The sequence below is a fragment of the Dendropsophus ebraccatus genome, chromosome 1 (genome assembly GCF_027789765.1).
Source record: "Dendropsophus ebraccatus isolate aDenEbr1 chromosome 1, aDenEbr1.pat, whole genome shotgun sequence".
Lineage (NCBI taxonomy): Eukaryota > Metazoa > Chordata > Amphibia > Anura > Hylidae > Dendropsophus > Dendropsophus ebraccatus.
In genome coordinates, this window is record NC_091454.1 from 49,395,001 (window position 1) to 49,420,831 (window position 25,831).

Below are 25,831 nucleotides of genomic sequence, written 5' to 3' on the forward strand. Positions count from 1 at the left end.
AGAGCTGGAGCATTAAAAATGATGGTCCAGAACTGAAGAAGGCTGGTATTATTATGCTAGCAATTGCCAAATGGGAAGACCCAGGCATTTTTTTAGATACATAAAATAAAATAAAAAATGAGGTTTCCCTTACTTTCCATAATTAGCCAGATACAAAGCCAGCCTGGTATTACCAGGGTGGCAAGGGCCATTTATTTTGGCTGGTGGCAGCATAATACAACTTCCCAGGTGTGATGGCACTCACCTCTTCCCAGTACCTCTGGGTACCAAGGTAATAATTTCGGGAGGTAGCATTAGTTTACTGCCACTAGGTTTCCTAGGTAGAAGCAGAATTTTCTTTAGCACAAAGGGCTCCATAATTTCTTGCATTGTGTGCTAAAAACTTTCTGCTCTTGCCCAGGAAACCCTAGGCAGGCACTAGTTGGCAGCGAACCAAAGCTGAGTAGAGCAGCTTTGACTTGCTGTGTAGTGTAGAGGGAAAACATTCCGAGGGTTGGGCACTGTGCATAATGCCAAGTAAATCCATTAAAAGTAGTAGACAGAACTACTTTAAACCAAACTCTTTACTTAAGCCCCTTTTTACACGGGCCGGTTCAGAGGACCAAGCGGGTTAACGCTTACTTGCTCCTTTTCCCGCTTGCTGCCAGTGCTATTACATGCTCTGACAGCGAGCGGGTAAGTGGGAGGGGGGCCTTTTAAAAATTAATAATTATGATCATAATCATTATCTGTGTCTGTAAATAACAAAAGACACCTGCGTTTTGGTGTCAAAATAATGGCTGTCCAAAAGATGACCGTCAATGTGCGGATACAGGGAGAGATTTACCAAACATGGTGTAAAGTTAAACTGTCTCAGTTGCCCCTAGCAACCAATCAGATTCCACCTTTCATTTTCCAAAGAGTCTGTAAGGAATGAAAGGTAGAATCTGATTGGTTGCTAGGAGCAACTGAGCCAGTTTCACTTTACACCATGTTTGATAAATCTGCCCCATACCCTCACAGTTGAAGTGAATATGCCATGTATGTAGCTGTATATCCTGGCAGAAAAGTGCTGGGGGAATAAAATGAACTCTGAGTCAATCTCCCCAACACCTCCCCCCCCCCAAAAAAAAAAAAAACTTTTACTGAATAATGTATGGGGCTGGAAAATTAGCTTATCAAGCATGCAAGGTGGAGTGGAGTGGGGCAGTGCAGATATACATTATGTGGACAGAGTGGGAGCAACGGCCGTTGTTCCTGCATTAGCAGTCCCAAATAATTGATATGTCAATTAATTGTGCGGCCAATGGGGGAACAACAGCTGTTGTCGGTGTAGCATGCGCACGGGACAGGCGGCATTGCATTGATTTTAATGCAATGCTGTCCAGGCTGAAAAGAATGGCTATTGTTTTCATCGCAAACAGCAGCCGTTTTTTTTTTTAAATTACAGTGTGTGAACATACCCTAAAATAGGCCTAAAACATGCAGATAGGTAAATTTAGGTCAATTTAGATTAAGAGCCCTAATGAGGACAAGTACCAATTTAAGCAATGATGTGAGGCACTGCGGAATAAATTAGCTCTATACTAATAATATAATTACTATTGTTATTATTAGGTGTACCAATGCATTCCAGCTGCACAATGACCAAATGGAAACTGTTTTGACCTTAGGTCATTGGGGACTTATAGTCACTCTATATGGACAAAAGTATTAGGACATTTCACTCTGAATCCATAGGCATTAATATGGAGTTTGCCCCGTCTTTGCAGCTATAACAGCTTTTCTTTCTCTATAACTTCTAAAAACGACCGAACAACCATATCTATCTATCTATCTATCTATCTCTATCCATATGTATTCTGTGGACCTTCAGCTTTCTTCCTCCTATTGAGCCCTGCACCAAGGTTTTGCAAGTGGTCATTTGGTCATTTTTGGAAGTGTCTATAACAAGACTGTAACATTGTGATGGATAGTTCAAGTCTTGACTACAAGCCAGGCAGCGGACAATTCCCATTATGCGCCTACACCTACCCATTAGCACAACACTGCCAGGTTAGTTCAACCTTCATTTATTACAACTGATCTCAAGGTACCCAATCTACTAGACTATATAGCACCCCTTTTGTGTGTTGTCTTTTGTCTCTTCTATGCCTATATACTCTTCTGGGAAGATTGTCTACAAGATGTTGGAATGCGTCTGGGGGGATTTTTGCTCATTTATACAAAAGCTAAGCCCTAAAAAAAGCCCCATAGCCTTAGCACTTCTGCACCAAGCCTTACATTTGCACCATGCAGTTAAACAGGTAAAGTGCACCTGGCATTTGGCAAACCAAGACTCATCCTTCAGACCACCAGACAGATAAGTTGGATTCTTCACTACTTGTATCTTCACTGCTCCCGAGTCCAGTGGCGGTGTGCTTAACACTTGGCTTTGTTCACAATTCTGCTTGACCATGGAAATCTATGCCATGGAGCGTTTTTTTTTGTGTTGATTTTAATTCCAGGTTTGGAACTCTACAAGGAACTTTCTTGCACAGTGTACCTATGTACATTTATGTTAAATGATTCATTATCATTTATTTAAACTAATCAAAACTTATTTGTTACTATGAATGGTTAATAACACTAGGTTACCTGTGACTATAAATTATATAATATATTACAGAGCTTAGATTGAAATGAGGGGACATTTATCTCTATACTAGGCTATTGCTATTACCTGTCACCTACCTCTAGTACCTGTGTAACAGAAGATACTGCATTCATAGTAGAGTGTGAATTTCAAATGAGTTTAATTCAACAATTCAGTAAATCTATAATTTCAGCTCTTCCAACAGTTCACTTAGGTTGTCATATAATATTCATCACGAGTTTCTTTTTCATTAGTGTAAGTGCACCCTGGCATTAAGGCATTAAGATGGTGCATATAATATGTCAATGAAGCTGCTTTAGTATGGAAATGACTCTTGCTTCCTAGTTTTCGACGTGTCTGTATTTTCATAATGGTGAGCCTGTTGCAGCAGTCAATGCTGCTTACACCAAATCCACTTTAGAATATTTCATTCAACCATGATTCAAAAGAACTGACTCCCCAGATGGGACCGACAACAATTCACGAAGGCTCTGAACCACCACAGACATGTGGTGCTTAGAATAATAAAAGACTATAAAATTAGATTAGTTGAGTCTAATTTGGTATTGGTCTATTCCCCAGACACCAGTGCAGCTCTTGTGCAGATAAAGGCTGAAATTTACTACTGTGTCAGGACAGAGGACTGCAACTTCCAGTAAAAGAGGGGGGAAAAGAGGGATTGTGGGAGGTCGCTGAGGGCAGCAAAGTGACCTCACATGATTTACGGGCCTTTAGCTTAATGAAATTGTTTCAGTGACATGATGGTAAAAGCCTGTAATGGATTGGATGCCATAATGTAATGAAATTACTTCCCTTCTGCCTTTAAAAAAAAATGTTCAATTAATATTTACTGAGACCTGACAGACTTCAGTGTGTTATAGTGTGTGCGGCTCTTTCAGACAGCCCGTATCTACAGAGAGAGCAGCACTCTACAAATGAGTCTCCTCCTGGGTGACGAGCATAGACTGCAAAGGGGGTGGAGGGACACCTTAGTGACAAGAAAGCCTGGACCCTGGTTCTCTAAGGCAGCTTTGTTACCCAGCCATCCTTTTGACTTTTCCTTCCTTCCTACAGGCAACTGGACAACAACCAGATTAGCTGCATTGAAGATGGAGTCTTTCGAGCTCTGCGTGACTTGGAGATTCTGTGAGTTGACTTCTTGTGATTTCTTGTCTTGTCTGTATGTCCGTGTGTTCACATCCTTTCATGCTGCAGTGCTAAGAGAGAGCGAGAAAGAGAGAGAGAGAGAGAGAAAAAAAAAACCTGCCTGTGTGCCTCCTTTCTGTTCCTGTAGCCTGCTGAAAGTGTTTCAACCAGTGAAAGTGAAATTTCTCACCTCCCACAGAGTGGGGTTACTGCTAATGAAGCCACAATCGAGGATTTCTCTTCAGATGCTCTCAATGAGCCTTTACTATGGCATATTGAGGCTAGGTTGTGCTGGGCTGATGCATCTGAGCAGCACATGTAATGCAGATAACCTTTCCTCAGGTCCCTGAAGGAGTTAATAGGTCTGAGATCGCTCGCACACATACACAAGTTGAGGATGTGGCACAGAACAGCACATGGTTAAGGTTTTATCACAATGCATGGCTTAAATCAATGGAACGAATATCAGCCTGCATGCATTCACACCACAATCACCTTGTATGCCATACACTTGTACGGGCATATCTTCATTCTCTACTGTATTTGGACTATAGGCATTGGTGCAGTAATATACATGTGTCTGATCCTTCTATAGGGTTCATCATGTAACCTTTCCACTTCATTTGTCATCTAAGAAAAGGTCGCCATTTATACAGGGGCAAAATCACCAAAAGCCAGAAATCCATTTTTGTCTATTCAACTATTTTTGGTTTTTGGTTTATTTTTTTTCCAGTGTTTTTGTATATGATGTATGTGGTAGTGAGCATGTGCAAGATTAGAATGCCTAGTGAACTCTGTAGTACAAATGAACTGGCAAGGCCTCGCTGAGACACGTGAAGAGGTTATATAGAGGCCATGATGCCAAGCATGTGGCACAGAGATATATTGTCAGCAGATACAAAAGTATATATATTGTAAGTAAGCTATACTTATTCTTACTTTCTTATATATTGCATACATGTCTTGTTTATTTTATGGTTTTTTATTACTAACGTATTAAATTTATATTGTTATTATACCTATTCACAAAGGGTTAATAGTTTTAGTGCCAATTCACAGTAATGGAATAGAATCCCCTAAAAAAAGTCCAATTTTGTGAGTTCCCATTGCCTTTAATTTCAAGTCCTGATGTGGTAGATTTTATATGCATATAGCTTTACAAAAATATACCCCATATGCTTTAATAGACTTGCAGACTGCTTTACAATTCACTGTCAGAAACGGACTATAATGTTGATAATACAAGTCGGGTAGAAATAAAATGCACTTTACCAGTGGAGTGTGACAGCATAATCATAATTGCAGTAAAGAAACACAGACATTGCTGTAACACATCAGGTTGTTTTCCTATGGAAAAAAAAAACATAAAAATAAACATTTAACACATCCATGCAGAGAAAATCAATTGCAAGTCTTAGAAAATTCAAAGCAGGCGGATTGCCAATACAATCTCTAGTATAGGCATGTGGTAATAAACTAATTGATCTAAGTTGCTGAGTGCTGGATAGTATGCTGTAGTAGTAGTAGTATGGGGAAATAAAACATGGAGGTGGCATAGTGCCCTCTGAAGCCAATGCCAATAGTTTGAGCTTCAAACTACAACAGAAATCAAAGGAAATACAACAGACTGATACTACTGAGAAGCCTGACTACTAATACAGTAGTAAAGGCAAGAATGAAGCAAAATATAATGAAGCTTAATAGATAATGGAAATACAAGTAAAATTATAGGCCTATATGGAGGCCATTTAGATAGGTGACTGGGAGTCAGTTACAGCTGGTATAGATCAAGGGCAAAGTATTCTAATACTTCGAAAATATGTTAAAAAATAATCGAATATGCATATGCAGAGTATATTCATTAGGATGAATGTGCATAAATGTTGCAAATTGTTGGACTGAAAAAAATCTTTGCATCTACATCTTACTGTAGTTCAAGGCCAACTGTATCCAGGTGCTGTATGTAATTCAATTGATATTCAAATAACATATTCAGCAAGGCCTTAATAGACTAGACTTCTTATTAGAAACCCACCCAGCTTCATTTTTCTTAGTATAAACCTCAGTTTTAATGCATATATCTATTTATATGTATCCATTTTACCTAGACATGATTAGTTTTATTCGGGAAATGTTACTGAAACACTGTATTACAGGATTATATAATATATTCTTACTTTTTATTAGGTTATATGAGGAAAAAAATTGAATAAAGCCATGTTGCCACGCAGTATTTTGGCTCAGTATTTAATCGGTATTTTTCAACCAAAACCAGGAGTGGATTGAAAACACAAGAAAGGCTATGTTCACACACTGTGGAAATTTAGTGGATGGCCATCATTTAATAGAAAATAATTGCCATTATCCCAAAACAACAGGCGTTGTTTTGAAATAATGGCTGGTTTTTGCCATTAAATGATGGCCATCCATTAAATTTCAACAATGTGCGAACATAGCCTTTCTTGTGTTTTCAATCCACTCCTGGTTTTGATTGAAAAATACTGACCAAAATACTGAGCAGAAATACTGTGTTGGAACATAGCCTACAGGGTATTTTAAAAGAAAATAATGTATACAAACTTCACAAACCACATGACTGCATGAGTAATTCACATTTAGGCCCGGAGGACCCACACATACTATGGCTCTATACAGCCTTTGAGCTTAACAGGTGCCCAAAAATATCTTTAGTTGATTTTATGTCAAAAGGACAAAGACAATTGCACCTGTCATTGTTCAAGGTGTGAATAATCTTGTCATATAATACTGAGCACCATAGCATGATAATATGGACCCTCAGTCTCTCTGCAGCCTCTATGCATAAGCAGAATCAGTTCTGAACATAAAGTAATAGTATACTATTACAGCGGGACTTCCACGTGGATGCACAGTCCCCGTTCAGGTCGGCCACCACCTGATTCTCAATTCAGCAAAAAACGGGATTTGGAAACAGCATCCGTAAGGTAAAAAAAGTTACTTTATTTTGCCATTTGCATATAAAAAGACGACGTTTCGGCTCTCAACAATCCTTAGCCTTTCTCAAGTCTTGGCTCAGGATTGTTAGGAGCCCAAACATCATAAAGTAATAGTTATATGTAGATGCAACGGGAGAAACAGTTATTCAAATGGGTCTTTGTGACTTGATATCATGTGGCATTAGTGGTTTTCCATAAAAATAAAGCTACCGCAGTGCAAACAGAATAGTATGCTACTGAAAGAAAATCCAGATACTTTACAGATGATTGGAGCTTCCATTAATAGGTTCAGGTTGTGTAGGAATGCTTGGAAGCTTAACTGTTCAGGGCGCAATGCTGCAATGGTGACCACAGGTATCCCTAATATTCCCCCGCCTTCTATGTCACACTACAGAAAGTTTATGTATAAGAAATAAGTACCTGCCTATGGCGCGGAAAAGCAAAATGTTGGTTTCCCCAACTTACAAAACATGGCTATCCCCTAGGATAAAGGAAGAGAGATGGGTTTGTATTGACTATTCAGAGCCATTATTTCATTGGTCAGGAAAAAAATCCACCAAACTCCCCAAATGTCTGCTTACTAAATCCTTGAAAATACCATTAATATACTGAGGTCAACTGCATAAATTTTTGGATTTTGAATTAGTTTGTATAAATATATATAAATAAATATATATGGTCAGACGTTCTTAAGCGAACTTTATTACTTCCCTTACTGTCCTTGATAATGACATTTCTTTTAGTGTTCCACCATCATAGAGAAGTGCAATCAATATTGCTATAGCACCCTTCATTACATTTTAGTATTAATATACAGTTCTTATCTTATGGCCTTGGTAGCACAAAGCCCAAGGTTGATCATGTTCCTGTAAGGGCATCCAGATCAACAAATAAAACTCTAGAAATCTAGTCTTCATTCGGCTGATCTTGCCTATTTAACATTTAAAATTTACTTTTTTGTTGCAAAATCTAAATAGGATTATGCATTAGTATTATTAATTGTCAACTGTATACGTGAGCACAATGTTTAACATATTATTCATAACTGGGTAAAAAAATACAGATATATAGAAAATGAAAAGAAAAAGCATGTATAAATCTAATACTATGGAAAAGCAGTAGTTAGGGCACACATTGTATAAAAAAATTATCGTAATTCCATTGCAATTGCCCTTTTTTTTAATATAATGTGTGCACTGACCGCAGCGTTTCCATTTACTTTACTAAAACACATTGAGGCAATGTTCACACAATGTCTTTTTTAGGCAAAATAACGGCCATTGTTTTATAAACATAATAAATAAAAGACATTGTGTAAACATAGCTTATTACATCTTAAAAAACTGCATTGGGTACCTAGTTTACAGCCTTTTTGTGTGTGATTTTTTTCTGTTTCAATTTAAGAATCCAGCCTTGTATTTAAGCTATAGAATTACACAAATGATCTACATACATCCATGATGTACTTGGTGTAGAGATTGTTGGAAAACCTAAAGTATCTTCCATGTTTAGGCTATGTTTCCTTTCCGGGAATATATCAGGTAAATGCGGCCACCTTGTTAAATAAATGGCCGCTAATAAACATCATATTCTATATTAGCAGCCGTTTATTTATTGAGACGGCCCCCTACCTCTGATATGTTCCTGAAGCGGTAACATAGCCTTACCCATAATTCTTGATTGACCAGCACACATTATGTGAGTCTATGTAAATAAGTGTATACTGTAAATTGGGTTCTCATAAATATAAAACATTTCCATGCATATTACAGCCTCTACTGTCAATCTAATGACCTGTTCCTACAATATAGCGGAAATGCACATGAATTATGCTTGTGTGAAACTATACTTAAACATAGAATGTTTCATAGTAACATGATATCTAATAGCAAATGTTATACACTGAGGCTTTGTTCACACGTTTTTTTCAGCTCCGTTTAAAACGTTTTTTGAAGCCTGGCATCCCCTTGGCAATGACGGGTGTTTGCACATTATCTTAGTTTGGGGTTACTAATTGCCCTTTGGTTGTGGCTTAATTGAAAAATTCATGAATTTAATATTAAAAACAGAGAAAGAACGGTGACAATAGAAGAACTGTGTGTGAACAACTGATACAAAACGTTCGCTATTTGCAAGAAACGTCCAAAAATAATGTTCATGTTCATTATTTTGACGTCCGTGGCAAAAACGTCAGTTTTCCAATGCATTGTGTGCATAGGACGTCTGTCTTCCTATTGACTTCAATGCAATTGCATTGAAGTCAGTTGAGTTGCTGCAAAAACGGACATTTTTTTAAATAGCGAAATCGGTGGTTTTTTCTCCATTTTTGACGTTGTGTGAACATAGCCTAAAGGGTGAATAAACATAAAAAGTAACAAATTGCTGTTTTTTAGTTTATACCTATAAAATACACGTTAATGTGTTGTACAATTAAAAAAAATTGAAGAGGTGAAATTTGTTCTAAAATTGCTTAATAAGTAAGGAGCCTTTAGTAGTAGTTCTTTTATAGTATGCCAATAAGACCCCCTTTACTTGTTTTTTGCCTGTGCGTCCGATATAGGGACCATGTACCTCACAGTGTAAAAAGGTAGGGACTAGGGTATTATCTAGAGTTTGGGTCCCAAGACATGGATCAGCTCTATTATTCTTTTATGTCGCGTTTAGCTGACATGCTAAAAAGTTCAATAGTGGGGAAAACCCAGTTAAAGCATTTGTTAGTCAAAAATAACCCAGAAATTTTTTGGCCAAAAATAAAAAACTCTAAGAAGAAAAAAGAGTGTGGCCAATGATTTTATAAACCTGTCACGTATACAGCCTCCGCAATGGCAATGATGTAATGTGGAGCATTGCCGTGCTAATGAAGTATTCTCATTTTTTCTTCTTTACCAAAGCATGAAAGATACATATACAACCATTATGCGTAACAATGGACTGCAATGAATAAATATAAAAAATATTGAAGGAATTTGCTATATTATATTATCATCCCCTCAGCTTGTACTCATACATTTGCTCTTAGCGTACATCCTAACCCACATAGTGACACCCTTATTAGCCATGATTGAAATTACACATCTGTCCTTGACAGGATACTTTCCTCTAACGCACAATGGAATCCCCACATGGAGCAAAGACTTGTTATTTCTTTACAGGATGAGGGGTTCCTTAAAACCTAGATACTTTCTGCAGGAGAAATAATTAAGTTTTACAGCCACAAGTCAGTCTAATAGCACAAAGATTACTTCCTTCCTAGTACAATGTAGAAATAATGGGCGATGTGCCAAGAGAAACAACACTGTCTCTTGGGTTATTACTTATCAAAGAATAATTAGCAGCTGTCAATTGATGTTTCCATATATTTTCCATATAATTAACTCATTGAAGTTCAAGGAGCCTGGTAAAATTAGAAATGTTTCAGATTTTTTGCCAGATTATTTTTATTATTTTTGTTAATAATAATAATTCTTTAATGGATACCAAGCAATACAATGCCCTGTTTACTACTGTAGTGTAATTTAGAAATAATGCATAACTTAAACTAGAAAAGGAAATTATGTGTTTCAGTAAAAAATGCCACTACTAAAGCTCTAAAGTTAACAAAAATCCACCCAGTTGCTATGTATCCATGGGAGGTTTCTACATTTAAAAAAATCTACCTCTTATTGCAAACATTTATCGGTTCAAGACCTAGAGTTATGGTTGTTGGCTTACTACAGAACACATTAGGGAAATTGCCTAGAATTAGTGATTGTCATTCTCTTATGGTCTTATGGTATGGGTGTGACTCGTACAGGGTTTATTTGCAATCATTGAGTACAAAGCCAGGAATAGATCATAAATGGAGGACACATAGAAAGAAATGACTAAAGGTCCCCATACACCTTCAATAACTGACTACCAAATGATTTCCTGGTGATCCATTATGTCTCCTGACCACCTCGCGCCCTTCCTATACACAGGAATGTTCAGCACAGCCAAGCTTTAGTGTGTTCTCTATGGGGAAGGGAGAGGTAAGCCATCATGGCTGATCCCTATGACCACCGACATCATCTGTCGATGGTTGTTCTAGACGGCCCCATACACCTCATAGTGGTGGCCAAATCCACCACTCATCTAAGGTGTGTGGAGACCTTAAGACTTCTCCTCTTTTTAAATCCATTTCTTTCTTTGTATTGAATAATTGCTATTAAAAACCTAAATGTGTGAACACATCAAATAAGCTACTCTACTTCCTCTGTATCGTGGTGTAACACTTAAACCCTAGCCATGTTAGGGCTATGTTCCCACTATATACTAACAATGGCAATTCTTTAGTGAACGTCCGTTGTTTAGCACAGAACAAAGGCCGGAATTAACGTTGATGATCGGTAATTCCGCCCTTGTTTTACAATGGCCATTGTTTGTGCTTGTCAGTACGCATTGGTAACATAGCATAGAAGTCATGTACTGTATAATCCATGTAATAAAGTACGAGTATACTACCTAGCCACTACATACACTTAGTCCGGTTATACAACACATAGCTAAATAAGGTAACATACCAATAAACTAAACTTGGCGTTCTCTGGCAGGATAGCTTGTACTTTTACATCTGTTGTGTCTTTACAATTTCACTGCTTAAAGAAGGGATTCCAGTCAAAATATGGTGAAACCAGATATTTTCGGTTCCATTTCCATATTCTGTGTGCAGAAATCGCGGTGCTTTTTGTGGGCTTCATTTGTTTTCATTAAGACTGTAATTTGATCAAATCTGCACTGTACGGACTAGATGGTACCACTGATAGGACACAAAGGCAGCCTTTTTTCTAATTACTAGAGAACAAAGAAAACATGTATTTTTAGAACAAGTTATGAAAAAATAACATAGTAACCAAAGTAACTTGACATGTTTTCACAACATCAGGAGATAGAGGTTTCCAAGGTTCAGTTTAGTTCACGCTTGTAAACCTGTTGTATGGAGATTTTGCACCATGTGTGGTTCATTCTGTCTGCAGTTGGATTACGGTCATATCGTTGATCAATGAAACACGTTGAAATAGGATAATTCAAAGAATTATGTCCTCTAATGACCTTGAATATCCTTTGCCTATATCGACTATGTGATTGGTAGACGCCCCCCCTTTGAACTGGTTTTGCTGCATTGCGGATATTGAACTAAAGCTGTGTCTACTGGATTACTGTTGTGTTTTTAAGGTGCTGCTCCTCAAATAAAGAAATACAGAGTGAACTAGATGAAATACTATAATCCAGTGTTAGGATTTTATGTTTAATCAACTTTGTAGAAGAGTCATCACGTTCTGTGTCAATCGCAATCATAAGAAATGGTGTGACTGTGCCCATTATTCTCGAATATCTTTAGGTAAAGGTTTCTTTTGTCTTGATAACATAAAATAATTTGGCAGAACAAACAGTTATTGAAAACTTTACCATCAGTATGGAGGCCATGATATAGGTCATACATAACTTTTTCTTAATTTTGACTGACACTCAACAAACCGTAAAGTCGAGTTTATTGCTTCTGGTCAGATATAATGGTTGTGATTCCTGATTATTCGGAATTCAGCACATAAAATCCCGAAAGAGAGCAGTTTGCGAGAAATTGTCATAATGCAGCAAAAATACAGTCATGCGCCAACCGTATTTAAATTTTTTACCATCATGTGATACTCAATGGACCTATCCAGTACCAGTCTAGTAACTAAAATAGCTCGTATTGCACCAAGATAAAAAGATCTAATGATCACCGCTAAATAGCAGGTCTGTGAAATGGGAAACTCTTTTGGTGAGTAAAATATATGTAACTACAAGTGGGGACTTTTCCAGTCTCCACATTTCTGTCATACCCTCATGTCTTTAAATGCATATGACTTGTATTATTGGTAGACTGGATTCATCTACATTTTCCTAACATTTCATTTTGAAAAGTATTGTTAGTTCATACCTATTTGTTGGAGGTTTAAATATTTCAATTAATTTTTACATACTATTGTTTTCCTATAATCTATTGTATAACTGTGACAAATACAGGGATTTTTTTTAAATATGAAGATAGATTGTTTATGGCATTTATGAGAAGTAAGTATATGGTATAGCTGCATTTTAGTATAAAATGGAATGCGTACAATCAATATTTATACTAATTGTGAACTAGCTGCTATATTGTCGATAGTATAATGATAGCACTTATGAATAAATGATTGTCCTAGACCGGAAACAATTAATATATTTAAGCCATAGTTTATGAACTTACTGTAGGTCACTGTCTTTATTGTTTTACACAGAAACATACAAGTTTTGGATCGAATCATAATGTTGGTAGGCTTATTTTGGACATAGCGGAAAACCAAAGCATGTCACAGCTAAAAATATTTTGGCAAAAGAAATTGACTTGATGAATGAAATATAACAAGTTACTATATAAAAAACTAATAAGAGTATGGCCATGCTAGCATTTTTGTACCTGACAGGTTTTTAAATTTTATAGTTGGTTTTCCAAGTGGTGTCTAGGTATTCACCATGAAGATGTAAATACATAGAACCAAAGAATATGGTTGTGATGTGTGTGACAAAACCACAATCACATGTACAAAATGTAACACAATAACAATTTATCATATGTTGGAATGGTTGGAATGAAATACAGAACAAAACTGGCTTTGAATACTTTTACTTGGGAATTGAGAGAGAAATAAGACAGCCATCTATCAATGGACGTCTATATATTTGTTTCCCCAATTCATTACTATACATAAGGCATTATATAACTTTAGTAAATCCAGGTGACAAAGATGAAGAATGGTTGTTCTCTTGTTGTTAGATACTAAACTCAGTTTCATGCACTTAAAAACATACAAAATAGAAAAAGTAGTAGTGGGGACAGCAAAAAAAAGGCACCAACATGCAACATTTCGGCTCAGTTAAATTTTTTCAATCAAGTTCTGTTTCCACTACTACTTTTTGGATTGAGTCTGAATGGAGGGTCTAGTCTGCTTAGGCATGCACATCTTAATTTTTCTGTAATTTACCTGTACTGCTTGAAGTTTTGATTATAGATTGGCAGCTTTCTTGGCTCATATTGTTCTATCAACATTTCTTGAGTATAAAATACATATAATGTCTAGAATACAGATTTCCTTGTATTTAGTTCCCTTTGTGTGTTGTGATCAGTAGAAAACCATAGTGTTAAAAGCTTGTATTTTACTATTGATTAGCGTTGTAGTCATGACTCCACCCTCTGCAGTACTTCAGTGACCTTTCTCATATATACTAGGCTGTCCCTCCCTTCCCTTATATCTGGCCCTTATTCACAGCATCATACTATACACATTACCCTTTAATGCCTCAATACCAAGTAGTGGCAGAATGACATTAAAACTACTTTATACAGTATATATATCTATAAAGAAACAAATGTCCTCCCAAAACTCATATAAGAGGATTCAGAATAGTATATGTAAAATAAAGAATATACATTCTGAGAATCATACAGATTTTCTCCCATCATTGTACATAATATTCTTTTTTATGTGCTACATGTGTATGTCTATTAAAAGACATAAAAAGCATCTCACATAAACAGGACCTCCTCTTATAAGACCCCTCTAGAGGCAGAGACAACTGCAAAGGGCATAAGACAGAACATTCTGGAATTACAGCGCTGCAGTAGGAAAATGAAAACGTAACAGTCAAATATATATTGTCACAGTATGGCAGCAGTTTTTTTGTCATCTGGGCCACACGTAGTCTTTGGGATGGACTTTTTGCTTTAGTGCCCCTATTCATATTAATAGACGCATTGCAGAAAGTCTTTTGGACATGATGTAGAAGCCTTAGAGACAGTGCATACCTTTCTGTACTTTCTACTCAGCGTGCGGGATGGATCCCGAGAGAACTGTGTTGCAATATCCTTGAAAGGAAGGAGTAAATAACAACAAATAGTTTATTGCTACAGGAGCTGATGTGGCGCCCGTAGAACCGGGCTGTTTTTCTGAGATTATAGCTAGTTGCTAAAAGTAAATCTACTGTAGCTATGGAAGGATAAGAGAAGGTCTCATATATACCACCCACTCCTGTTTATATGGAAAAAAAGGGGACCCTGGACTCATCATTTCCAACATGTTACTTTAGATTTTTGCCAAAGAAATTGTAACTGTGCTTAATAATATTGTGATGTTAGGTTTTTAACAAATCAACTAAACATTAGCATTCCATATCATCCATATTTGCTTACATTTCTCCAGAACATTTCACATGATCATACAATAGTGGAATGATAGTCAGGCAGAAAATGCCCTAAATGCCCCTAAGCATTTCTACATGTAGAGGCAGCTATAAAAGGGGCCTCCATAGAGTAAAATTATATTGGCACTTAAGAAAAAGACTAAGAGCAAGCCTTCCACCATACCGGTATTATGGAAAGACCAGCCATATTGAACAGAGATATTCCAGTATATAATAAAGATTATGTGATAAATACACCAATGTGTTATTTCGCCTCTGCAGTAGGGCTGCATATAGCATGTTTCAGGGATAATATGGTGCGTGACAGAGAAAATCGCTCCTCCGGGTAGGACCAGTGTGGATGAATGCATTTTCTCTATTGTGCTGTTAAAGGTTGAGAAATATAAAATGTAATAGACAAAACCTACTAACAGGAACATATTATTTACTAGCCTCTATATTTGGTTCATAGATGAAGATGTCAGTATATATACTTTTTAGATGTTCCTGTCCATCCATCAAGATTACAAATAACAGTCCCTAGCCGGGATCACACTGCTCTTGAATAGTACTTGAGTTATATTTAATTCCATATTACTGAAAGAGAAGCAGGGCTTAGAAGAAAATCATATTTCTCACATTCCTCCATTCGCTCTTTGGAAGCCTAAAAGCTGGCGGTGAGGCTATTTCCAGCCATTAATGCCACTGCGCTGTAATAAAATATTCAGTAGACAAAGGCATTACAATTGCAACAAAGCATTGTAGAGATCATTGATGCCGAAGAACTACTTGAATGACCATTACAGTTAAAATGGGAAGGGAAATAAATATTTGCACTAAATTTCTACCATGTAGTAAATAATTAGGGGGGGGGATATGTTCATGTGCAAAGTGGTTTGTGTCACTTCAATTTACTTTTATATAAATTTGTGTAATGCAAGAGAGTCCCTCTTTTATCAGAGAACAAATTGAACTGTATGTCTGTCTGCATTGTATCTACACAAAATTAGCTAATATTTTGTTCAATGTCCGTCACCCATCATATATTGTTAAGGATTACTAAACTCATGTTTACTGACAATAAAAATGATCAATGAAAATTTGGATCCAATGACTAGTGTTTTGCAGAACCATTGTGCATCACTCCAAGAAAAGTATTGGCCCATGTGTCTCTGATTTTAAATTGAAGTACTAAGAGTTTTCCGTAAGAATCGGTGAGAATGAACTACCGGATGTCTCTGTATGGAATAGATTGTGGCAAATTCCATTGCTTGCCTATTATTAAGATAAATCCATTAATCCCAAGTGTGAATATGGTACCCTACAGAGACAACATACACAGTGCCTGCAAGCTGTAATACAATAAAAATCAAGTATGGGCAATAGTTGATGCCGATCACTTTCACCCAACATGATCGCTCATTAAGGAAATTATTGATATGTGTAATGGTGTGTTTTCCAGAGAGATTTATCTGACAGATTTTTTAAGCCAAAGCCAGGAATATATTTAAAAAGAGGAGAAATCTCAGCCTATGCTTTATGACTTGTTCAAAGATCTGTCAGATAAATCTCTCTGTGTAAATGCACCATAAGACCACCTGGTCTATTGATCTATTTCCATACATTCTTAGTCTTCTATGAAGATATCAATGTAACTATGTAGCTGTATTATACTGTGTGATGTACTATATAACAATTCCAGCACATCCAGAAATGCAACTAAATGAACTGACAGAAATGATTTTTTGGTAAATTCCTTAGAGGAGACCTGTCTCCAAACAACTTACAGAATTATTTATGTATTTAGTTGTTATTTAAAGGGGTATTCCCATCTCAGCTAATATAGTTATACTAGAAGGGCTTGTCAAGTTAAATGTTTTCACAAATACATCAATTTAGCAAACTTGCCTTTTTCTCCTGATATAATGGCTCTTTATTTCCAATTGTTGACAGCTTGTTAGGGCGCTATTACACTAAATGATAATCGTCTGTACTTGGTCGATCACAGGCTGTTCTGGCCGATAATCGCTTGGTGTAGTAGCTCATGTTAACAGACCACAACCAGCAGACATGTCCATTGACTAAAAAGGGCAGCCCCTCCCGCTGCTCCCCGTGCACCCCCCCCCTTGCTCCTCCCGCTCGTTGTCTCTGTGTGTAATAGCACAGGAAGCGAGCGATGACCTGACAGGTCGGCGCTCGCTTCCTCCTCAAAATCATGCTTTGTAATACGGCCTCTAAGAGCACTGGTCTGGCTGGTGTATATATAGCTATAATGAAGATTTATAGAGCTATAGTGTATATATACTGTATCAAATATGTATACTAGATTACTATATGTACATAATAGCATTTGTGAAGTCAGGTTTTACAAATTTTTTCATGGCAAATGCTGTCATTGAAATATTATCTGTGATATGAAAGCCATATTTAGGAAAGGAGGGTAATTTGAATTATTTCAGAAACAATTTAAGGTGTTTTTTTATTACTGTTGGCAGGAACACAAAATACCTAAAATAGATGATAGAAAAACATGTAAAAGAAAAATGTGACCTCATTTTACTTAGTTGATAAGCATTTATTTAGCAGAGCACTGCAAAACACTATAATATCAGAATACGCCAAGCCAAGAAGTCAGCAACTAGTTGGATTGTTCTCTCATTTACACCCAGGGATGGAGATTTAAAAAAAAAAAAAAATCATTCTTGCTTATATGGCCAATCATTTGTAATATTTTATGCATGAACTATCCTTTCTTTCAATTTGCTCATTAAAATGGACACCTATTGTTACAGATGCTAGAACGGCTGTCAATGTTCATATCTTGTAATCTGTGTAAACCAGCCTTAAAGGGGTTCTTCACTTTGAAGAGACAATAAGCGTGATCACAGATGGTCCATGATTCCTGCTGTTCCATCCTGTACATTTCCAATGAGAAACTGAGCAGTTTAGTGCAAACTCCTTTATAGCTATGTGTATGTAAAAACTACCGCAGCACTTGCTATAGATATACTGTACTGTCGATGTAATTGCAGGTTGATAAATAATATGTGATGGGTATATATGGGGTGAATAATATCATTCTGCTATATTGTTAACATATTTCACAACACTTAAAGGGGTTATCAAGCGCTACAAAAACATGGCCACTTTCTTCCAGAGACAGCCCCACTCTTGTCTCCAGCTTGGGCAGGTTTTGCTGCTCAGTTCCATTGAAGTGAATGGAGCGTAATTGCAAACCACACCTGAACTGGAGACAAGAATCGTGTTGTCTCTGAAAGAAAGTGGCCATGTTTTTAGAGCACTGGATAACCCCTTTGAGATTTGATTGTATGACTGATCAAGGTATACACAAAGAAGGTACAAGTGTTCAGATCCTATATACCATGCCATTCTTTAGAGATGTGGAACCCTTGTTGCAATGATAAGAATAAACAACATAACTTATTTTGAACAATTTTAGCGAAAAAACTTTACAAGAAAACTCGATAGAGAATTAACATAATGAGCGAGATCTTGAGTTGCCGAATTACATGCTGACATTACAACAATTGTCACTATTGTGAATAATGCTGGTACAAGCGCAGGAAATATAATGCATATGCCTTGTCTTCCAATTACATTGCTGCCAGTAGACAATTGTATTTTGCTGACTGTCATTGTGGGAGTGAAGATCTTTTTACATTTTGTCTTTTTTTTTATATAACTACATTTCCAGTGCATGCAAATACACTCTAAGCTATGATCACACAAAGTAAAATTAAGGTAAAATAGGGCCATATATTTAATGTACATAAAATCAATGAGAAATTGCCAGGCAGTATGGAAAAGGGGAATTTATTACAGCCATTAAAATAATTAACATTCACATTATTTACCATATGATTAAAAAAACTGCTGTTTTTTTTCCACCTGTTTACACATTGTATTATTTCCTCTCAGAATAACAGCACTATTTTGGTTTTATTTAACTGTGTGAACATAGCCTGAAACATGTTATTCAGGTATACAAGATGAATAGATCAGCGGCACTCACCCGATCTTCTCTTCTAGCTTTATTGTAGTGCAAAAATTTTAAAAACCATAACAGGTAACACGCAGGTGAGGGAGGACAAACAAAGGTGCACAAAGCGACGGCCCATTTTGTGCGCACGTTCCATAACATTTACATTATTACTTTTAGGCTATGTTCACACTTGGTTTACAGCGTCCATTGCATAGCAACGGACGCTGTTAAACTGCCGGCCGACGGGCTGCATTCAGGACGTTCCTGCAGCCGATACTTCTGTATCAGCTGCAGGAACATTCTCTTTTTAGCATTGACCGTCAGGTATGCCAGCAAATCAACTAACCATTCACTTCAATTTAATGTGCGGCTGCCGCTGGCTGACTTTACATTGTGTAAACAGCTGTTATTTCCAGACATTGTTCATTAAACAGCATCCGGAAATAATATGCAGGTACATTATTTTAACGCCCGTTCTAAAGAATGGGCGTTAACATAATGATGTGTGAACACAGCAGACGTCATTGCGTTGACTTCAATGCAATGCCGTCCCTGCAGTAAAGAATAGACCCTGACTTTACTGCAATGTGCCCGTTTTTTACTGGAAAAAAAAGTGTGACCATAGCCTTACATTGGTTGTTATTCTCTATGGTTATTTGGCTACATATAGAATAATACCGAAGTTTATTTATCTGTATTTCAAGTATAGCACCTTTACCCCTGCAGTTTCATTGAACTGATTTACTAACAACATATAGAATACTTAAAAGCAACGTGCTCCTGCCTAGTGTGAATGGTGTTTTAGGAGAGCTGACCAAATTTGTCTTTTTTTCTGTATATAGAATACTTATTTTTCCACTACATTCAGTTTCCTATGTTAGTAACATGCTCATTTTCTCATATATAACTGGGTACTTTAAGGCCTAACAGTGCAATACATACATACCAAACAGGCATACTACTATTTAGCTAGGTTATGAAAATTGTGCTTCCTCCTGACTAGTGGTTTATGAAAGCTGTGCCAGTCTTGAGGTGTGAAAGTGGCTGTTTTGTATGAAAATGGCTCCCATGACAATTCATAAATTGTTCCTTGAATATTTGTTACTCTGCGTGCCCTCTGCTGTGATAGAACACATTTATTAACTCATGAGTCATGTTGTTGCTGAGCACATAATTATTCATTTTAGAAAAACAAGGATATGTAAATAATTTTGATTTTTTTTTTCTTTTTTTCAGTACACTCAACAATAACAACATCACACGAATCCCGCTCACAAGCTTCAACCATATGCCCAAGATTCGTACGTTGTAAGTATTCTTTTTTATATTTTTTTTTATTGTTTTAGTAATATCATAATAGTGTCTAAAATTGATAATGTCTCTTTTATTCCTGTAAAATGTTTTGGTAAAATAACTTGTGATTACTCAGCACAATAGCACTCAGTGCCCTTCATTATCCATACCGCCGCCCGATTCTTAAGATATCTCCATTTTTGCATATATGCTAATTAGCTACTGGAGGCGGGCCCAGCACAACCAGTGCACTTATTTATCCTCCCATCATTTACTGCCTTAATTATTATTGATGTCTGTAAACCACGCCCCCAGTGCACAAGACTAGCTAATTAGCATATTTTCAAAAATGACCATATGCTGGCGGCAGCAAAGATAATAAAGGGCAATGGTGGAACTAGCTTGGTAGTGCTGATGAGGTAGTTTAAAAAACTTTATTTAAGCAATCTGATGGTACATTCGCTTAAAATAAGAGCTGAATGTAAACCATTTCCCCTGAGGCCCTGAAGGTGACACAAAACACAGTCATATGCATTGTATTGGATAATCTATCACTAAACTGGGTACACACTTGAAGTCCAGCTATGTGCACATTAAGGCTATGTTCACACTACGTATATGTCTGGCCGCATATTTTTCGCGGCCGGACATATACGTGTAAAACTCCGGCCGAGATTTACGCAAGTTGCGGCCGGCTATGTACGGTCCGCGAACTTACGCCCGTAATCTACGTACGCTTCCCGAGCAGCGTATGTAGCGATCTGACAGCGGTCTTTTACTTGGATATCTTCGGCTAGCTGCGGACACCCCACAGAACCTTTTGGATCGGCAAATCAAAGTGTAAAAATGAAGAAATCACCACTCCATACGGGACCGCAACAATGTCCCGAAACAATGGTCTGGTTCATTTTTTACAGGGCGTAAGTTCTTACGTAGTGAGAACTGTGCAGCCGTAGATCCTATACTTTCCATTGTATGCAAACTATGTAAATCTCTGGCCGTTTATTCACGGAGCGCGATACGGCCGAAAACTTACGTAGTGTGAACTAGCCTAAAGGGGCATTCTTAGGGGAACAAAAGGTTCAATCAGCTGGTTTAAAAAAGTTATACAGAGTTATAAATTATTTCAATAAAAAAAAGCTTAACCCTTCCAGTACTTATCAGCTGTTGTATGTCCATCAGACATTGCCTGCTCTCTGCTGCCACCTCTGTCAATGGGAGGAACTGTCCAAGGCAAAAGCAATTCCTTATAGAAAACTTCTCCTTCTCTAGACAGTTCCTGACATGCAGTCTGTTGATTAAAACAATACCTCAAAAATACCTCATTAAAGGGCTACTTCATACAAAAAAGAATACCTTACTTCCTGCAGAAAATACAGCAGCTGAAGAGTACTGGAAGACTTGAAGTTTTTTAAATAGAAGTAATTTACATATCTGTCTAAGTTTCTGACAATAGTTAATTCTTTTTTTCACTGGAGTACCCCTTTATGTTTTTGGGGCTGTTTGTTACAGCTCAAAGAACTTAAGTTTTTTTCTTAAAGGGGTTGTCCGGCGAAAAAAATTATTCACAGAATAACACACATTACAAAGTTATACAACTTTGTAATGTATGTTATGTCTGTGAATGGCCCCCTTCCCCGTGTCCCACCACCCCCACCCGTGTACCCGGAAGTGTGGTGCGCTATACATTACCTGTCACGTGCCGACCACGGTCTCCGATCCTCAGCAGTGACGTCTTCTTCGGGAGGCCAGCGGATCTTCCCGAGTGCTGGCCGCCCTCTGCAGCGTCATCCGAAGCTCAGCCGCGATTGGCTGAGCATAACTGTGCTCAGCCAATCGCGGCTGAGCAGCTGATGACGTGGCCGGACAACCCCTTTAAGCAAAATTTCAGACATTTCTTCAGACATTTTGGTAATTTTTTCAGATGTAAAATATGGCCATTTTTTAACTCATAGATTGTAATCTCTTGTGGGCAGAGGACTAGAAAATTCTTTGTTTCTATCATACTGATTTACAGTGGGTCTTCCCATGTAGCAGTAATAATGCCTTTTTTTGCATTTATTTCTAACTCTTTTACTTCATGATGTTTATAAAATAAAGAATATCTAATTTCCTATAAATACATACCAACCATACTTACCCTGTGAGGACAAGTGCCTTGTATCATTCACACACCTTCGGCTGTAATCTAGAATAATAGGCATCATTTCCAGTAACAGAATATTCCCATTCATAGGCCAATGTAAACGGTTCTTTGGGATCACCTCTTGTGGTTGATCATTTCACTCATAAATATACTTTCTTGTTCCTTGCAGGTGATTTGTATTCTTCCATATTTACCTCCATGTTCCTCTTTCTTGTGGGACATTAATTGTAGTCAGAATGAATCTCCGTGATTAAGTAGAAGGATTTTTCCTTTGTTCTCATTAATGTTCAGCAATATTCATCCAGTCACCTTGCATCCATCAATCACAGCTGTCCCTTTCCAGTACTGAGTGTCTGCTGCCATTCTTCCTTTAGTTTAATTTTGAAGACGGCTTTTGGAGATAGTTCCCTTGAGACTTTCAATGACTAATCCTGCTTTGCGGTAATTAAAGGAGAAAACAAAAGCAGGAAGGCATGCATGGGTTTTTTAAAGGAAAGCATTGCCATCGAATTCAAGGATACACATTTACACCAAGCCATTCTTATACCAGTCTAAATAAATGTCATTGAGATTGAAGCAATAACGGTTATCTCTGAATCTTAAAAATGTAATTTCCTGTAAAATTTAATATGAGCTTTGTCAAAATTATGAACACTGCTGTATTACTGAAACAGCTAACCTTGGCTGTACCCTTGCACATCCATGTTATGTGCATGAATACATTATATTGGTGTACATAAAACTACAGTGTTCAATGCACTAATGCAAAAAAAAAAAAAATGTATAAGAAAAAAAGAGAAACCAAGAAGGGGCTTTTACTTACAAAAAAAATGGAAATTCCTTTGCATGTAATAAAATTTTTGGAATTGGAATTGGTTAAAGAGGTTTTTTGGGCAAATTTTGTTGATGGCCTATTGTCAGGCTAGGGCATAAATATCAGATTGTTGGGGTGCTAACACCTGACATTCCTAACGATCTAAGCACTCTGTGCTAGACCTGTGATGCAGGCATACTTACTGAAACAGAGCTGGAAGCAGACAGCTCCATACATAATGTAGTGGCCATTCTGGGTAACTGCAGCTCAGCACTCTTTCACTTCAATGGAAACTGATCTGCAGTAACCCAGCATGGCCACTACACAATGTACAGAGCTGCTCTGTTTCACTGCTTTTCTAGCATGTAGCTGATCAGTGGCCATGAAGAGGTGTTGGCATTCCCAAAATCTGATGTTGATGACCTATCCTGAGGAAAAGCCATCAATACATTTTGTCAGGAAAATCCTTTTAACACATTAACAAACTATTATGTTTATTTTCCTGACGACTGCCTGTGCTTTGGTGCATGGGACGAAAATGAACATCATGCAGCATCTATTGTTATATAAAGCAAGCTCATTTCATAGATGGTGAGTGATGGCTGCTAAAAGTGAGTGAAAATAGTACAATTGGGACTCGTTAAAAAAAAATTAATAAAAACTCCCTCACATGCAGGGCCGGGACAAGGAGTTTTGGTGCCCTAGGCAGAGAAGGCAAATGGCGCCCCCCCCCCCCCCCCCCCCACACACACACACACATTAGAATTGGTTCTCCTCGCACAGTATAATGTACTGAATTTGCCCCCACACTGTATTAAGAGCCCCAATACATACAGTAGTTACCTTATAACACTATTTCCACCATACAGTGATTACATATTACATGAAAACTGCACTGAACAGAACAGAAAGATATCCCCAATGATACCATTCCGTAATACCGCCACACCATGACCCCTATCACTACAACCCTATAACTGTGCAGTTACATCCAGTGACTCACATGGGCCGTCTTCTCCGATCTGTCACCTTTTCTTTTTCCCTCCATCCAGCCTGGGCCACCTAGAAGTCGTCTTCTGGCTGTGAATCTTCTCTCCAGAATCTGTCAGAGAAACATTTTAGGCTCCAACACATACAGTAGTTAGCCCCCTCTGTACCCCTATATAGTAGTTACACTCCTCTGTGCCCCCATAGTTTTAAGGTGTCCCTGTGCCCCAGTATTGTAGTAAAGCCCCTCTGTGCTGCCCCAATATAGTATAGACTGCTGTGTGCTCCCCCAGAAATATATAGATCTCCTGTGTGCTCCCCCAGAAGTATATAGACCCCCTGTGTGCTCCCCAGAAGTATATAGAACCCCTGTGTGCTCTCCCAGAAGTATATAGACCCCGTGTGCTCCCCAGAAGTATATAGAACCCCTGTGTGCTCTCCCAGAAGTATATAGACCCCCTGTGTGCTCCCCAGAAGTATATAGAACCCCTGTGTGCTCTCCCAGAAGTATATAGACCCCGTGTGCTCCCCAGAAGTATATAGAACCCCTGTGTGCTCTCCCAGAAGTATATAGACCCCGTGTGCTCCCCCAGTTATATATATAAATCCCCTGTGTGCTGCCCCCAGTTATACATAGACCCCCTGTGTGCTGCCCCCAGTTATACATAGACCCCCTATGTGCTCCTCCAGTTATATATAGACCCCTGTGTGCTCTTCCAGTTATATATAGACCCCTGTGTGCTCTTCCAGTTATATATAGACCCCTGTGTGCTCCTCCAGTTATATATAGACCCCTGTGTGCTCCCTAACCCTTCCCATATAACAGTAATTCTCCAAAACAGACAAAAAACCCCCCACTTATACTCACCTGGGCCATGGCAGAGTTACCTGCGGTCACAAGAGGCCGCTCTCCCCATCGCATAACAGTGCACCCACACACCCCTGACCCTGCAGAGCATCACATAACAGTCCACCCACACACCCCTGACCTGCAGAACATCTCATATCTATGCACCCACACACCCCTGACCTGCAGAACATCTCATATCTATGCACCCACACACCCCTGACCCTGCAGAGCATCACATAACAGTCCACCCACACACCCCTGACCTGCAGAACATCTCACATCTATGCACCCACACACCCCTGACCTGCAGAACATCTCACATCTATGCACCCACACACCCCTGACCTGCAGAACATCTCACATCTATGCACCCACACACCCCTGACCTGCAGAACATCTCACATCTATGCACCCACACACCCCTGACCTGCAGAACATCTCATATCTATGCACCCACACACCCCTGACCTGCAGAACATCTCATATCTATGCACCCACACACCCCTGACCTGCAGAACATCTCACATCTATGCACCCACACACCCCTGACCTGCAGAACATCTCACATCTATGCACCCACACACCCCTGACCTGCAGAACATCTCACATCTATGCACCCACACACCCCTGACCTGCAGAACATCTCACATCTATGCACCCACACACCCCTGACCTGCAGAACATCTCACATCTATGCACCCACACACCCCTGACCTGCAGAACATCTCACATCTATGCACCCACACACCCCTGACCTGCAGAACATCTCACATCTATGCACCC

The 25,831-nt window shown here is 38.3% G+C and overlaps 1 protein-coding gene across 1 annotated transcript in view; it reads left to right on the forward strand.

Moving 5' to 3' along the window:
- The window catches only part of SLIT3 (slit guidance ligand 3), a 413,110-nt gene that overhangs the window by 251,666 nt on the left and 135,613 nt on the right, over nucleotides 1–25,831 (forward strand). Inside the window, exons 6-7 of the mRNA XM_069970656.1 lie at nucleotides 3,689–3,760; nucleotides 20,195–20,266. Of these exons, the coding sequence (XP_069826757.1) occupies nucleotides 3,689–3,760; nucleotides 20,195–20,266 (144 nt within the window). The remainder of the gene's footprint in view (nucleotides 1–3,688; nucleotides 3,761–20,194; nucleotides 20,267–25,831) is intronic.